The sequence below is a fragment of the Cydia pomonella genome, chromosome 16 (assembly GCF_033807575.1).
Source record: "Cydia pomonella isolate Wapato2018A chromosome 16, ilCydPomo1, whole genome shotgun sequence".
NCBI lineage: Eukaryota > Metazoa > Arthropoda > Insecta > Lepidoptera > Tortricidae > Cydia > Cydia pomonella.
In genome coordinates, this window is record NC_084718.1 from 14,180,595 (window position 1) to 14,196,358 (window position 15,764).

Below are 15,764 nucleotides of genomic sequence, written 5' to 3' on the forward strand. Positions count from 1 at the left end.
TTAATGGTCACCATTTCTATTGGGGTTCAAATCATTGTGATCAGCGGGGTAAAGTGATAGCTGATTGGTTAGATGTAAATGAGGATGTTATTCTTCTCAACTCTCACCAGCCTACACACTTCAATAACAGAAACGGCGATACTAGTTGTATAGATTTAACTTTTGCTTCACGAAGTATATCAACTTATTTCGATTGGAATGCATTGGATAATCTTTACGACAGTGACCACTTCCCTATTATCATTTCATCTAGTGTGGACTTGAGCCCAACTGTTCAAAAAATCCCACAGCATTGGAATTATAAGAATGCAGATTGGGTGAACTTTCGTAGCGAGGTAGAACGTAAGATTAAACAATTAGATAAATTAAATCTCTCTTCCGATATGTGTATTAATGATGTAGTGAAGGAATTTAATCAAACAATAATCAGTTCCGCTGAAAAATACATACCAAAAACCTCTGGAAAATTAAAAAAGAAACAAGTTCCATGGTGGAACGAAGACTGCTCCAAGTCACTAAAAGAAACAAAGAGAGCTTATAGACATTATGTAAAAGAAGCGAGGAAGTCCCAAAATAATCAGTATAACGATCATAATGATGAAGAACAGCAACGTAAACAAGAATTAATGAAAATAGAATATCGTAAGAAGAGATCGCAAACTAGAAGATTATTTAAAGAAAGTAGGAAAACTAATTGGGAAAAATTTATATCCTCGATTAATAATCATACGCCTATTGGAATCATATGGCAAAAAATTAATTCTATTAACGGGCAGAAAAGGAAAAAACAAACTATAATTTTAAAAAATAATGAAGGTGAACTATGCTGTGATCCAAAAATAAACTCAGAATTATTAGTAACAGCTTTTGCCAAAAATTCAAGCTCAAGTAATTACAATAATGATTTCATACATTATAAAAATCAAATAGAAGGGGCCAAAACTATATTTAATTTAAAAGATAATAGTAACGCAATCAATGAGACCATCACATTGCACGAACTTTGCTTAATTTTAGATAAACTAGGAGATTCAAGTCCGGGCCCTGATCAAATATCCAATACCTTAATAAAGAAACTTCCCTTAATAGCTCTTGAAAGACTCTTGGACATATATAACTACATATGGTCTAAACATGTATTTCCTGATCAGTGGAGAGAAGCTACTGTTATACCTATCCCAAAACCAGGTAAACCTCCCACCACTAGCACCAGCTATAGACCTATATCTCTTACTTGTAATCTATGTAAACTGTTTGAGAAAATTGTAAGTAATAGATTAAGATGGTACCTAGAACATAATCAACTTTTATCGCCATATCAATTTGGGTTTAGACAGTTTAGGTCAACCTCAGATCATTTAGCTTTTTTAGAAAATGAAATTCTGACATCTTTTGCAAACAAAAATAGTGTGGTAGCTGTTGCTCTAGATCTAGAAAAAGCATATGAGATGGTGTGGAAACACAGAGTTATATCACTTCTAGAACAATTTAATATAAAAGGCAACATCCTTTCCTTTGTTGTAAATTTTTTAACTAATAGGACTATAAGGGTAAAAATTGATGATACATTCTCAGATCCGCTCAGTATGGAGAATGGACTTCCTCAAGGATCCGTTTTAAGTGTTATTCTGTTTTTGATATCGATTAATAATGTTCTAGATGTAATAGAGCGACCCGTAAAGGGGTGTTTGTTCGCAGATGATCTGACAATATTATGTAGCGGTAATAATATTAAACCTACCGAAAAACTTTTACAAAATACCTTAGATAAACTTAGTGAATGGTGTAAACATACTGGGTTTAAATTCTCAGTTACAAAAACCGAACTCATGATCCTTTCAAAAAGAAACATCAAAGGTACGATTAACCTAACTATTAACAATCATAAAATTAAACAAGTTAACAATTTAAAAATTTTAGGCTTAACCTTTGATCCAAAAATGAATTGGGTAAGTCACATAAAAAAGTTAAAGTCCGAGTGCTATAACCGAATGAATATTGTTAAAATTTTATCATCCAATAAATGGGGTTCCGATAGTACATGCATTAAAAATACCTACAAAGCATTAATTAGACAAAAAATCGATTATGGATCAATTATATATGACTCGGCTTCTCCCACTATTTTAAGACTTCTAGAAAGCACACATAATACCTGTCTAAGGTTAAGTCTAGGAGCCTTTAGAACTAGCCCAGTAAACAGTATCCTTGTGGAGGCAGACGAAATGCCCCTAGAGTTTCGAAGAAAGGAATTGTGCATTTCATATGCCATCAACCAGTTAACTAATAATAACAAATCGTTTCTGTCGAAAAAATCATTACCATCTGATATTGAATACAGCCTACAACCATCGCTTCCCGTCCCCTTAAGACTCAGAATTAAAAATTATCTAAACGAAATTAAATTTGAATTACCTACTGTATTTCTGAGTAAACCATCTACGTACCCTCCATGGAAAAATAACGTACTCAAAATTAACCTGGAACTGGCCAACAAGAACCCCAGAGATTCTACTCCTAACTTTATATATAGGAACCTTTTTTATGAAATTAAAAATAACTACCCAGATTTTATGTTCTACTATACCGATGGTTCCGTCTGTGAGGGTAGAACCGGTTGCGCGATCGTAACAATGAACGGTAGTTATAAGTACAGATTACAAAACTATACATCTATATTCACATGCGAAGCAGTTGCTATCCTTAAATGCCTAGAAGTAATAAACGAAAACTCGAGTGTTAAAAAACACATAATTTTTTCTGATTCAATGTCAACACTAAAGGCACTTTCAAATATTAGTAACAAAGATCCTTTGATAAATTTAATACGAGAAAACCTACTTAACCTAATAGATAAGCAATTCGTTGTGGAATTATTCTGGATACCTAGTCATCAAGGTATTCCTGGAAATGAAAGGGCCGATACCGCTGCTAAAGAGGCCTTGAGGAATGAACAATGCAATTACACTACTTCTAACCACCAAGACCTCAAAAAATTCCTTAAATTAAATATTAAAAGATTATGGAACAGCCATTGGGTAAATAATAACAATAGCGCCTTATATGAGATAAGGAAATCAGTTTTCCAAAAGAGTACATTATATGTAAATAATAGAAGGGATCAGGTGGTTATGAATAGATTAAGAATAGGACATTGCAATGTGACTCATTTATATCTTATAACCAAGGAAACTAAAAGGAAGTGCTTAAGGTGTAATAGTGATATATCTATCAAACACTTGTTAATTGATTGCCCGATGTATAATACAGAAAGATTAGTTGTTAACCTGCCCAAATGTTTAAAAGATTGTTTGATTGCCTCAGAATGTACTGTTAAATTTCTTAAACTAGTTAACTATTATGACTTGATTTGATATAATTGTATATTTATAGTGGTCGCTAATGACCTTAGCTGTTTGAGCGACCTTAAATAAATAAATTAAAAAAAAAAAAAAAAAAAAAAGCATCATTATTCTATTACTTACGATACCAATATTACTTATCAAAGCTTAACAACCTGAGCGTTCCTGAGAGGTAAAAGCTCGTCATTTTGGTTGTCCCAAACGAGCGTGAACTAATAACTATTGAATATCCAAGATGAAGATGTGATGCTTCTTCTCGCGTGGTTACTCTAAACAGTCTAAACTATTAATACTACAACAATGGAGGTCCTTGCAGGTACTCTGACCTAACCAGTCCTTTTCGATGCGTCCTTTAGAAATACTATAAAAGTTTATACTTATTCATGTTTTTTAATACACATGTATTTTACTTTCCTCTTATTCGAAATTAAAAGTAGAGTATTTAACTCGGGTGAAAGGCACCATTTCAGTCTAGGACTCTTTGACGGCCTCAACCCAAGTGGCCAACTTTTGATACTTTTTCCGTGTCCCCGCCACTTGCTAAAACTACCGTGTTGCCAGCAATATAATGTAATTTTCCCAAGTACCGCTGTATTAATGGGGGGAGGCGGGGTAAACATAAATAAGTCATGACAAAGATATACCTATAGTTAGAGTAGAATGTTAACCAAGGGATGAAAGGCACTCATTTTTGTCGAGGTAGTTTGGCGCCAATAGTCCGAGACTGAAATGGTGCCTTTAACCCGAATTAAGCCCTCTACTTTTCATTTTGAATACGAGGAAAGTAAAATACATGTGTATTAAAAAAAACACGAATATGAATAGACTTTTATAATTTTCTTGAGGGAACAATTTAGGTAAAAGTATCATAATTTATGGAGTTAAATATCAGAATTGTAGGGTAAACCGTTACTAAAATGGCTAAAATAAGAATTATATTTATTTATGTACACAATTCAAGTAAACTATCGTTCTGCTTCTGATTATTAATTATTAAACAGAATCCCTTTTAGTATAAGGTGGGCAGTAATTGGAGGGTTGCCAGTAATAGACGGTTTACGCTACAATTCTGATATTTACCTTACCACCAATCCATTCAATATTAAATTTGAATTGCTTATATAGTAATATATAAGAAAAAAATGAGCTGGGAAAGCAAAATGCTCTTGTGCAGAAACGTATCATTTTCTGCACACTTCTTAGAACAACAACGACCCACTTTCGGAGCATGAGAATTGAAAAATATTTGAACAGCCGTTCTATTTGTAACTATTGACTATATGTTTTTGGAATTGTATTGAATTACACAATCGTAATCGACTCACTACAATCTTAGAAATTATGATATTTTTTTATGAAATGGATTTATTAGCAAGAGAAGCTTAAAAAATGCCATTAATATTTCTATGATTTACGTTAGTTCTTTTTGTCATATCTTTGTTAAGTATATTCTTAAATTTCTAAGTTCTATGTCTTTGTTATAACTAGTTCATACACTCAGGAGCAATTAAAATATGTAACTTTCTGTCGATATGTCCATAAGAAATATTTTGCTGTTGCTTCCATGTAAATTATATGCTTGTGACCAATGACTTGAGGTTATGTCAGCACAATGATGTACTTGTATACCTGCAGGTTGTACAAAAAACATAACTTATCTACTTATCGTTTAGTTTTATTTAGTAACATTCAAATGAGCAGAATACATTAAGAAAAAAAAGCTTTTGTGTGATGTTGATGTCATGATTACATTTGTTTTCGAACTTCAATGGAAACTAAAACAAAAAATCGGCCAAGAGGATGCCGGATCATGCTCGCTGTAGGGTTTCGTAGTTACCATTCTGTCAAAATAGGCCAAACGGGCAGGCTTCCCTCATGGACCAACTTCGTATGCACAACTGGTTGTGCCATAAGGAATATTTTTTCGAAATCCTTCCCATAGACACAACTGGTTTATCAAGGATTTAATTTTAGTTCCCAATTACACAATTACCTGGCATACCGGGATATTTTTTTTCGTGAATATGTACCGCAATGGAAATATCAGGATCCTCTATGGTCGTGCCGTGTAGTCTGATAGTCGCGGAATAACGCTACCTTCCCGACTTTATTATCGACGTATACAATTGCTTCGTCTTCTGACGAAGACATGCTTGTAGTCTGGATATACTTTTGCACAAAAACAATATTAAGCTCATAAGAATAATCACTTTCTTGGAACAAAAGAAATGTCATTCATGATCATGACGTTTATAATTATTAATAATATTATAATGCAAAGATAAGTGGGAAAAGTGGCCATTATCACTGTCAATAACTAAAGAGGATATTAATGTGAAAGCTATCTATTTCCTCTTTTGATTGTAGTTGTGTTATAAGAAATGGTTCGAGAGCCCATTAGTTGTGCTTATTTGTGCCAGTTGTGCGTAGTTGTGCATACATATTTTTAATGGCACAACCAGTTGTGCATACGTAGTTGGTCCATGAGGAAAGCCTGCAAACGGGGGCTATTGGTAGATATCATGTACATTACAAACACAAGGGAGTACCTTTGCAGCGATTTGGAAGTCTTTTTACTAAGACGAGAATATTTTTTGCAATAACTCAAAAACGAGTGGACCCATCACGTTCGCTATACTTTCATTGAAAGTATTTCTTAAGCTTTTGTTTCACGATTTTTGAATCCATGGTTAAAATTATCCATTCTTGTCACACTCCGACTGAAGGGTAAAATTTATAAAACCATCATAAGACCTGCCGTCATGTATGGATCAGAGTGTTGGGCCCTAAAAGTGACGGATGAAAAGAGATTGCATGTAGCGGAAATGAGAATTTTAAGATGGATGTAGGTATGGTGTGACAATAATGGATAGGATAAGGAATAAGTATATACGAGGAAGCCTGAAAGTTGCACCCATAATAGAGAAAGTAAGAGCGAATCGCCTAGCGTGGTATGGGCATGTGATGCGGAGGGATGAAAGTCATGTGACGTGAAAGGTATTACGCATGAATGTGGAGGGATGGAACGGGAGAGGAAAACCTAGAAAAAGGTGGATGGATTGTGTGAGAAATGACATTAAACGAACGCGAGTGAACGATGAGATGACGGGTGACAGAAAGATATGGAAGAAAAAGACACGCTGCGCCGACCCCAAATGAATAGGATAAGGGCAAGCGAATGATGATGATGATAGTTCATATGTTAGACGGGGAGACACATATTTATTTCATTCGTTGCGATTATTTAAGAAAATATTAACTTTATCACACCATTGGGTCAAAGCAAAAAAAAAAAACATTTTGTATGGGTGGTACCCAATTTTTTTTATAGTTTTTATTTTATCGTTCTGTCGCAATGCATGATTTATGTATCCATGCCAAATTGCAACTTTCTAGCACTAACGACCACGGAGCAAAGACTCGGACTGACGGACATAGCGAAACTATAAGGGTTTCTATGTGACTGCGAAACCCTAAAAACCGCTCATAAACTTCATAATCTCAAACTATTGTTCTACCTCAAATATATAGCAATATAGATGCCGTTATTAAATACGGTACATACTTTAATTTTGCAATCGGAACTACAACCACATTATGTAAAATCAAATCTACACCTTCGTTCAAATACGGTATCGCGGCATCGGCAACATCGAATCACAAATCGAATTGTGTGACCGAATCGAATTGCATAACATTTGGTAAAGAATTTAAGGTTGTCGTTCTTAGCCTTTATCGGTCCCGTTTTGGGTTTTTTTTATCCCGGCGTTGCTTCTCAGAAACGCAGGTAGCGGGCAATTAGAGAGTTCAATGAACGAACCTTTTTTGGCGCCAAACGCCATCTTGAATTGCATAATTCCATAATCAGCAACACAAGTTGATAAGTTGCCGGTCAAGTTGAAGTTTGTGAGTTTTTGCGCAGCTTAAATTTCTATCTTTAAATGTCAGGTATTATGATTTGTCATATTTTTAGCTCGGACTTAAGCGTGTTCATAGAGATACCTGATATTTAACTTTATATTAAAATACAACTAATTTTTTTGTTTTCATAAATTGTATGGTTTGTCAACTACCTGTATTAAACAAATTCGAATGATTTGAGATTTTTGAGAAATCTTTAAATATTAACAAAATATTTATCTAGGCAAGTATAAATTCCAGAATGGATACCTATATACCTATCTTACAATCATGCCAAAAAAGATTTGTTGAAATGCGATATTAAAGCGATGATGGAAAGTCACCATACGTCGCATCAGCTGAAAGAAAATCTATTCTATTTCCATTTTCCGTTCCAATTTTCTCTATAGGTACCGTGTTCATGTAGCAAAATAGCTTATTTGGGCGTGAACGCGTCATTTTGCATGAGGCATCTGGAGTCAATTGGACGGCCCTCTCTGAATTGGCTTGGGATCAACGCAAACTGCCACTCATTGATGGAGAGCGCGCGGAGAAAACAAACATTTACGGAAAATATAATATTTTGACTAAATTTAGCACTAACTTTGTTACATGTCATTTTTTAATTACTGTAAAACAACACATTACTTATATCTATACTTTACTGACAAAGGCTTTGTCTTCCATTCGACATTCAATTTCTTAGACAGTGTGGACATGACGTCATGACCTGCAATTTGCGTGTTCACAGACTCCGACTGCATCTCAATTAGCCTCGCCTACAGTATTGTGTTACCTAACTGAAATCCTCTCAGAGTAATATTTAAGGAAAGCATATTATCTATGCATGAATAGGAAGAGCAAACTAAGATGACGATTGATGTTATAGGCCATTGAAATGTAGTAAGATTTCAACTTGCATTAAATAAGGGTCAGCTATTTTTTTATTCGTTAAATGTGTTGTGCGTATGAGAAAATGTTCTTGTCGAATGCAAATTTCTGACCTTGAAAGCTTTCCGGGTCATTATGAAATGCTTAGAAAAGACATTAGAGCAGACTTGGGTCTTGAGATACAGCTGCCAAGAGTGGTTAGGTTTTTTTTTTGTATTTTTTTTCTACACCGTAAAATACAATAATTTTACCTTCCTTCACGCAACAGGAGCGTGTAATTCTCACAAACTAATTTGATATCTAATTGAAATCTATACCTTTCCAGAATTTTCCATCCATCATCGCGTTGCTGGCTACAGCGACGCTGTCATCCAGCACAGTCATCAAGTCGCCCGACAGCGGCGCCATTCCTCCCAATTTCGAACTGCTGATACTACACAACAATGACATGCACGCGCGCTTTGAACAGACCTCACAGCTCAGCGGGGTTTGCACGACGGCTGATAGGGAGGCGGGGAAGTGCTACGGCGGGTTTCCTAGAGTCGCCACTGTGTAAGTCAATATTTATCTGATAATTGCGTCAAACTTAGGTCATTCGCTCTCTGGTGGTATTTGGGATAGCGGTGCCATTTATTCGAACTTCGAGGTGCTCACTCTACAAATGCACGCGCGATTTGAACAAACCTCGTAGCTCGGGGATGCATAAGTAGCACGACAGTTAGGAGTTAGGGCTCATTTCGACGACGCACATGCAAAGTTAGTTACATTGCGGACTATTGAGGTTACATACAATTCAGCCGACCGATCAAATACCGTAATTAGGGAGTGCTCCAGGTACTGCTTGTCTATACAAATACATCGGGAATTCCTGGTTCTCGCCATACAAACTCGGTACTGGGAGCATTCCCTAAGTCCCTAACCGACATTATGATAATACTATTACTTATTATATGCCATAATGTAATGAAACTCACATGCGAGTTCTCGCACCACCGTCTACTCGAGCCCTTAATAGAAATGCTACTAATTATAGATATGTATCTACTTACAAATGAATTAAACAAAACAAATGAATATCTATTCATTTACATTACGGTGTCAAATATAGGTCGCTCTTACCACAAAAGATACACGGACAACAACAGAGACATTGTATTTAGGTACATAGTTATGTAAATTATTTAACTACTTTTTAGGGTTCCGTAGCCAAATGGCAAAAAACGGAACCCTTATAGATTCGTCATGTCCGTCTGTCTGTCCGATTATGTCACCGCCACTTTTTTCCGAAACTATAAGAGCTATACTGTTCAAACTTGGTAAGTAGATGTATTCTATGAACCGCATTAGGATTTTTACACAAAAATAGAAAAAAACAATAAATTTTGGGGGTTCCCCATACTTAGAACTGAAACTCAAAAAATCTTTTTTCATCAAACCCATGCGTGTGGGGTATCTATGGATAGGTCTTCAAAAATGATATTTAGGTTTCTAATATCATTTTTTTCTAAACTGAATAGTTTGCGCGAGAGACACTTCCAAAGTTAAAAAAATTGTGTGTCCCCCCCCCCCCGTAACTTCTAAAATAACAGAATGAAAAATCTAAAAAAAATATATGATATACATTACCATGCAAACTTCCACCGAAAATTAGTTTGAACGAGATCTAGTAAGTAGTTTTTTTAATACGTCATAAATGGCACGGAACCCTTCATGGGCGAGTCCGACTCGCACTTGGCCGCTTTTTTGTTAATTCTTCTCGGTTGCCACTGCGTTTATTAGTTGTCTCCCTCACTTTAAATTAAGTAACCCACATGCTTAACTCGCCGACAGGATATACTCATTTGAGTGCTTTGCAGTGATCTAAAATCAAATTCTACCATATATGCACGACCGAAAAGCAACTTAAAGATATTATTTATAAGGTACCAAATCCAAAAGTAGATCAAATAGTTTGTGGCAAGTGAACTATTTAGGTTAACGGTGACATTTCTAATCTCTAGACAATTACATAAATTGTATAAACTCAAGGGCGGATATAGTCGAGCGCCTCATGCCGTGGAATGGATGAGTAATCTTGGTGGCATTAACTCTTGAGGCCTTGACATGAAATCGACAGCGTCGTCTAGAGATTATGGATACACTAAAATGCTAATTTCTGTCGTTAATGTATGTGACTGTGGCGTTTTAGCATCGATTAAAGAGAAATATGAACATTCTAGATATACAAAACCTTCCAGAGTCATGCAATACCAAATCCTGTTTGCAAGCACCTATTTTGTAGTGGCGTTGTTTCAACAGTTTCAATACAGGCGCGCCTAGCACAATTTTGTCAAAAAATAAAATCCTTATTCAAAACTTATCATTAAAATTCGTATTTTAAGGTGAATTCAGGTCGCACCTCGCTAAGCGCTGAGGAGATAGACGTTGGAACCCGGGATCGTAGATATCATTAATATTAAATTGTAATTATTTAGTAATTTTAAACAAAAAAATTAATCGATGAGCTAGATCAAAAATAAAATTGCGCATTTACTTACAGAAGTCTGTGCGGAAAGAGAAGAGTAGTGAAATGTATGGGGCCCAATACATTCCACGACTCTTCTTTTTCCGAACAGACTTTCTAGAAATAATTTTTATATTTTTAGCTTTTGTGAAAAAATTGTTACATTTTTTTATGGTGCGGTTTAGACCTATGCGCGAAATCAGCAACGGTATCATGGTCGCATTTTTATCACTTGTCATGTCATGCGTCACTTTCGCACTTACATACTTGTTGAAACGTGACAGGCATGATGACAGATGATAAAAAACCGACCATCCTAGCCGTGCAGCGGTGGCATTATGGTTCCATTTTTATCACATGTCACTATGCCCGTCACTTTCGCGCTTACATACTTATTAGAACGTGACAGGCATAGTGACAAATGATAAAGAGCCGACCATCATAGCCCTACTGCAATGGCAGCATGGTTCCATTTTTATCGCCTGTCACTATGCCCGTAACTTTCGCACTTGCATACTTGTTAGAACGTGACAGCCATGATGATAAATGATAAATAACCATCGTAGCCCTACTGGTTTCGATTAAGTGTCTAATCGACGAAGTTACTAGATAAACGCCTAAAGATTAAAATTCATATTTTTAGCAACCGTATTATGATCTAAAAAATATCTAATATAATTACTATAATTAGGATATTACGGGTACCAGCTTAAATTATATATTTTTGTTTTCTGACAGTACATTCTTGTAATTTACAACATACCTACTTCCGCTAGAAATGTATTGAAACATGTGCACAATTTTAATTTCACATCCAGACTGTGCAGAATTGCCTAATCTCATTTCACTGGCTCATGAGCAAGGCGCAGGAATTTCGTTGATGTTACGTTTAAGAATCCATTTTCAGGAAAAAGATACCTACATTTCACTCGCTGTTTTCCTTTAAAGGATGTTTTCCAGGACAATATTACTGCAGAATTGTAAGTACTGGTGTAACGTAAAGCTACAACATTGATTTGCTTAGTATATCATAGGTATATCGGTACGAGCAAGATTAGCCGAGTAATAACATAATAATTCTCAACAACAAATTAATAACAGATTTTTAAAAGTCGAAAGCAGGTGGGTGGTGTATTAATTAGTACAAATTAACTCCAATGAAATATGAATCATTATTAAATGGAACAGAGTTGCATTTGTTTTATTTTGTTTGATTTTAAAACGAAACAAATTAAATTCTATTTTCTAATACCATAGATTCAAATTTGGCAATATTTAGGGTTTCGTACCCAAAGGGTCAAACGGGACCCTATTACTGAGACTCCCCTGTCCGTCCTCCCGTCCGTCCGTCTATCACCAGGTTGTATCTCATGAACCGTGTTAGTTAGCCAGTTGAAATGTCTACAGATTATGTATTTCTGTTGCCGCTATAACAACGAATACTAAAAACAGAATAAAATAAATATTTCTTTCCAATCTCGAGGTTCTCATCCAATCACCGAAGTTAAGCAACGTCGGGCGGGGTCAGTACTTGGATGGTTGACCGTTTTTATTGGTACGGAACCCTTCCTGTGCGAGTCCGACTCCCACTTGGCCGTTTTTGTTGTATGGTGGGGTAGAGATTAAAGCGTCTTTATTACATTTAAAGGAGCTTACCTATTATAATATCACACATGTTAGACGGTTTATTTCTCTTTGATAAGGCGTATGTATGTGAGTTATCAAAAATTCAAAATTCAAAATTCAAAAATTTATTCTGCAAGTAGGCCTCAAGGGCTCTTTTACAAGTCAATACAACATTTATAGTAACATCATATAGTGACATGAAAAATACATAGGTAACAACATTTATAAATACAACAGCCAATACCTGGGTAAACATTACATTATAATAATCTTAAAATAAATAATTAATACAATACAATAGAGATGTATAGTCTCTATGGTTAAAAACACATTAAATCTGGAGATGTAAAAGGTCCCCAATGTCAGAGTACTAATACTAATAAAATTTGGAGGTGTAAAGTCTCTCCAAATGTCAAAATAAAATTTATACTAAATAAATAAACCGCGTCTGGACTGTTAAACTAGCAGTCTCATAAACTAATGCTACATTCTGTACATAACTAGTATGTACCAAGTCAAGTATATTATACAATATGACAGAGACGTATAGTCTCCACGGTTAATACATTAAGTTTGGAGATGTATAAGGTCCCCACGGTCTGAGAAAAATAATAATACACAATAATAAGATTTGGAGGTGTAAAGGTTCTCCAAATGTCAAAGAATAAAAAAATAAAAAATTGTATGAAATACATATTTCACGTCAAGAGACTGTTAAGCTAACAATCTTAAAACTAGTTCTACAGAATACATAACTACTATGTATTTAATATGTCAATGTCATCATCAAAATAACTAAAACATAACAAACATTAATACATAAGGTTGAACAGCTAGAAACAACAGCGCCATATGCCTCTCCGGGACACTGCACGCAAAACTATTACAGCTTTTGAGAATGGATACTTGGCCATGATTCCGTGTCTCCCAAGTAGTCATCTATTTTATAGTATCCCTTTTTGAGAAGTGCATTTTTGACGTATTGCTTGAATGAAGTATAGGGCAGGTTCCATGCCTCTAAGGGTACTTTGTTATAAAATGTTACACAGTTTCCCATGAACGATTTTTTAACTTTCTGTAGACGAAACTTGGAGACTACTAACTTATGTTTATTTCGCGTATTATAACTATGGATATCGGACAGTTTCTTAAAGGACTTTATATTCTTATGCGTATACATTATCACATCTAGTATGTATTGTGAAGCTACTGTGAGAATATCTATTTCCTTGAATCGTTCTCTCAGTGAGTCACGAGAAGCCATGTTATAAATAGATCTGATTGCCCTCTTCTGAAGAACGAAGATGGTTTCTATGTCAGCTGCTTTGCCCCACGCCAGTATGCCATAAGACATAATACTGTGAAAGTAACTGAAGTAAACTAGGCGAGCTGTCTCCACGTCAGTAAACTGCCTGATTCTTCTTACTGCATACGCGGCAGAGCTCAACCTTTTCGCCAGGGCAGATATGTGAGGGGCCCATTGCAGTTTACTATCTAAAGTAAGGCCCAGAAAAACCGTATTCTCGACAAGGTCCAGCGTTTCGCCATTTAATGTGATGATAGTTTCAGATTTTCTTACATTCGGCAGCGAAAATTTGACACATTTCATCTTTTTCGCATTAAGAAGTAAGTTATTTGCTGTGAACCATTCTAGTACCTTTTCCAAAGTTTCATTGACTTGGCTATAATCGCTCAGTTTCCTGTCAACTTTGAAAATTAGTGAGGTGTCATCAGCAAATAAGACTATCTCACATTTATGTTTTACAAGGTTCGGCAGATCATTTATATATACAAGGAAGAGAAAAGGACCCAAAATTGAACCCTGTGGAACTCCGAGCTTTACAGACATTCCAGTAGACTCCGTTCCATTTACAACCACTTTCTGGGTTCTTTGGTTTAAGTAAGACTTAACAAGGCTTAGAGCTTCCGTTGACAGACCGTAGTGCTTCAGCTTGTGTAGAAGTGTGTCATGCTCCACGCAATCAAATGCTTTGGACAGATCGCAGAAGACACCTATAGCATCTAGCGAGTGTTCCCAGGCGTCGTATATGTGCTTGATTAGTACAGAGGCGGCATCAGTCGTCGAACGACCTCTTGTAAAACCAAATTGCTGATCTTGAAGTAGTTCATTCGAGTTGAAATGTCGAAGCAATTGGTTTAATACAATTTTTTCAAACACTTTACTGAGAACAGGAAGTATTGAAATAGGTCTAAAATTTCCAAGGTCATCTTTGCTGCCCGCTTTAAATAGAGGAATGACCTTACTGTACTTCATCAGATCGGGAAATACACATTCTCTAACACAAGCATTAAATATATCGGCCAAATACGGTGCCACTACGTCGATTACAGATTGCATGACTTTCACAGAGATCCCCCAAAGGTCCTCAGTATTCTTTAATTTCAAGGACTTGAACGTTTTAATGATTTCATGGGGGTCAGTATATTGGAAGTATAATTCCATGCTGCATTTCTTGACATTGTTTGTATCTAAGTAAACACCAGCCTTTGCTACAGAGGAGTTCAAGTTCCGTGTAGCATCTGTGGCTATGTTGGTGAAAAAGTGTTGAAAGGCGCCAGCAACATCCAGGTCTGCAGACAATATTCGGTCTTGAACTTTCAGTCTGTAGTGGCCATCACGGGGTTTCGTTTTTCCAGTTTCAGTGTTTATTACAGTCCAAGTAGCTTTTACTTTATTGTCAGCTGACCTGACTTTCTGACCTATAAAGGCAGACTTAGCCGCGGCGCAGACTTTCTTAAACACTTTTGAATATTTTCTTACATATTCTGCAAAATTCTCGTCATGGTTAATGCTCCTCATTTCATACAGGTCATACAATCTATTCCTACTCTTATGGATGCCCACTGTGGCCCATTCACTAAACCTTGTTTTCAGTGATCCTTGCTTTAGAGTCTTTGTTTTAAAAATATTCTTGTGGACGTCATGTATCACATTCGACAGTTCCTTGTATAGTGTATCAGGATCTTGCTCACCTGTAATCAGTGCTGGTACCTTGGATATAACACCTTCTCTAAACCTTTCCATTCGACTGGCAGTGATGGGTCTATATGTAAATGATTGCTGTTGTCTTATAACATTGACTTGGAAATAGGCTTTTTGACCACAGTGATCAGAGTTGAAGCAGCTAAAGATCTCTTTTTTTATAACTTCACAATTATAGAATACATTGTCCAAACATGTCGCCGTGCTAGCTGTAATCCTTGTGGGCTCGTTGAATAGCGGAACCAAGTCAAAAGACTGATAAAGGTTTAGAAGTCTTACAGTGTGTGCATGTGTGGGATCTAATATATTAACATTAAAGTCCCCACAAACTATTATCTTCTTACTGCTAACAAAGACTCGTTTCAACGCATCTTCCATCACGGACTCAAACTGGCTAAAATCCGACGAAGGTGGTCTATAGACACATATTATAATGTGACTCTCCATTTCCACACATGATATTTCTATAGTTCGCTCG

General features: G+C 35.9%; 1 protein-coding gene across 1 annotated transcript in view; it reads left to right on the top strand.

Annotated features, from left to right (window-relative positions):
* The window catches only part of LOC133526563 (uncharacterized), a 64,363-nt gene that overhangs the window by 32,247 nt on the left and 16,352 nt on the right, over window positions 1-15,764 (top strand). Inside the window, exon 2 of the mRNA XM_061863241.1 lies at window positions 8,479-8,705. Within this exon, the coding sequence (XP_061719225.1) occupies window positions 8,479-8,705 (227 nt within the window). The remainder of the gene's footprint in view (window positions 1-8,478; window positions 8,706-15,764) is intronic.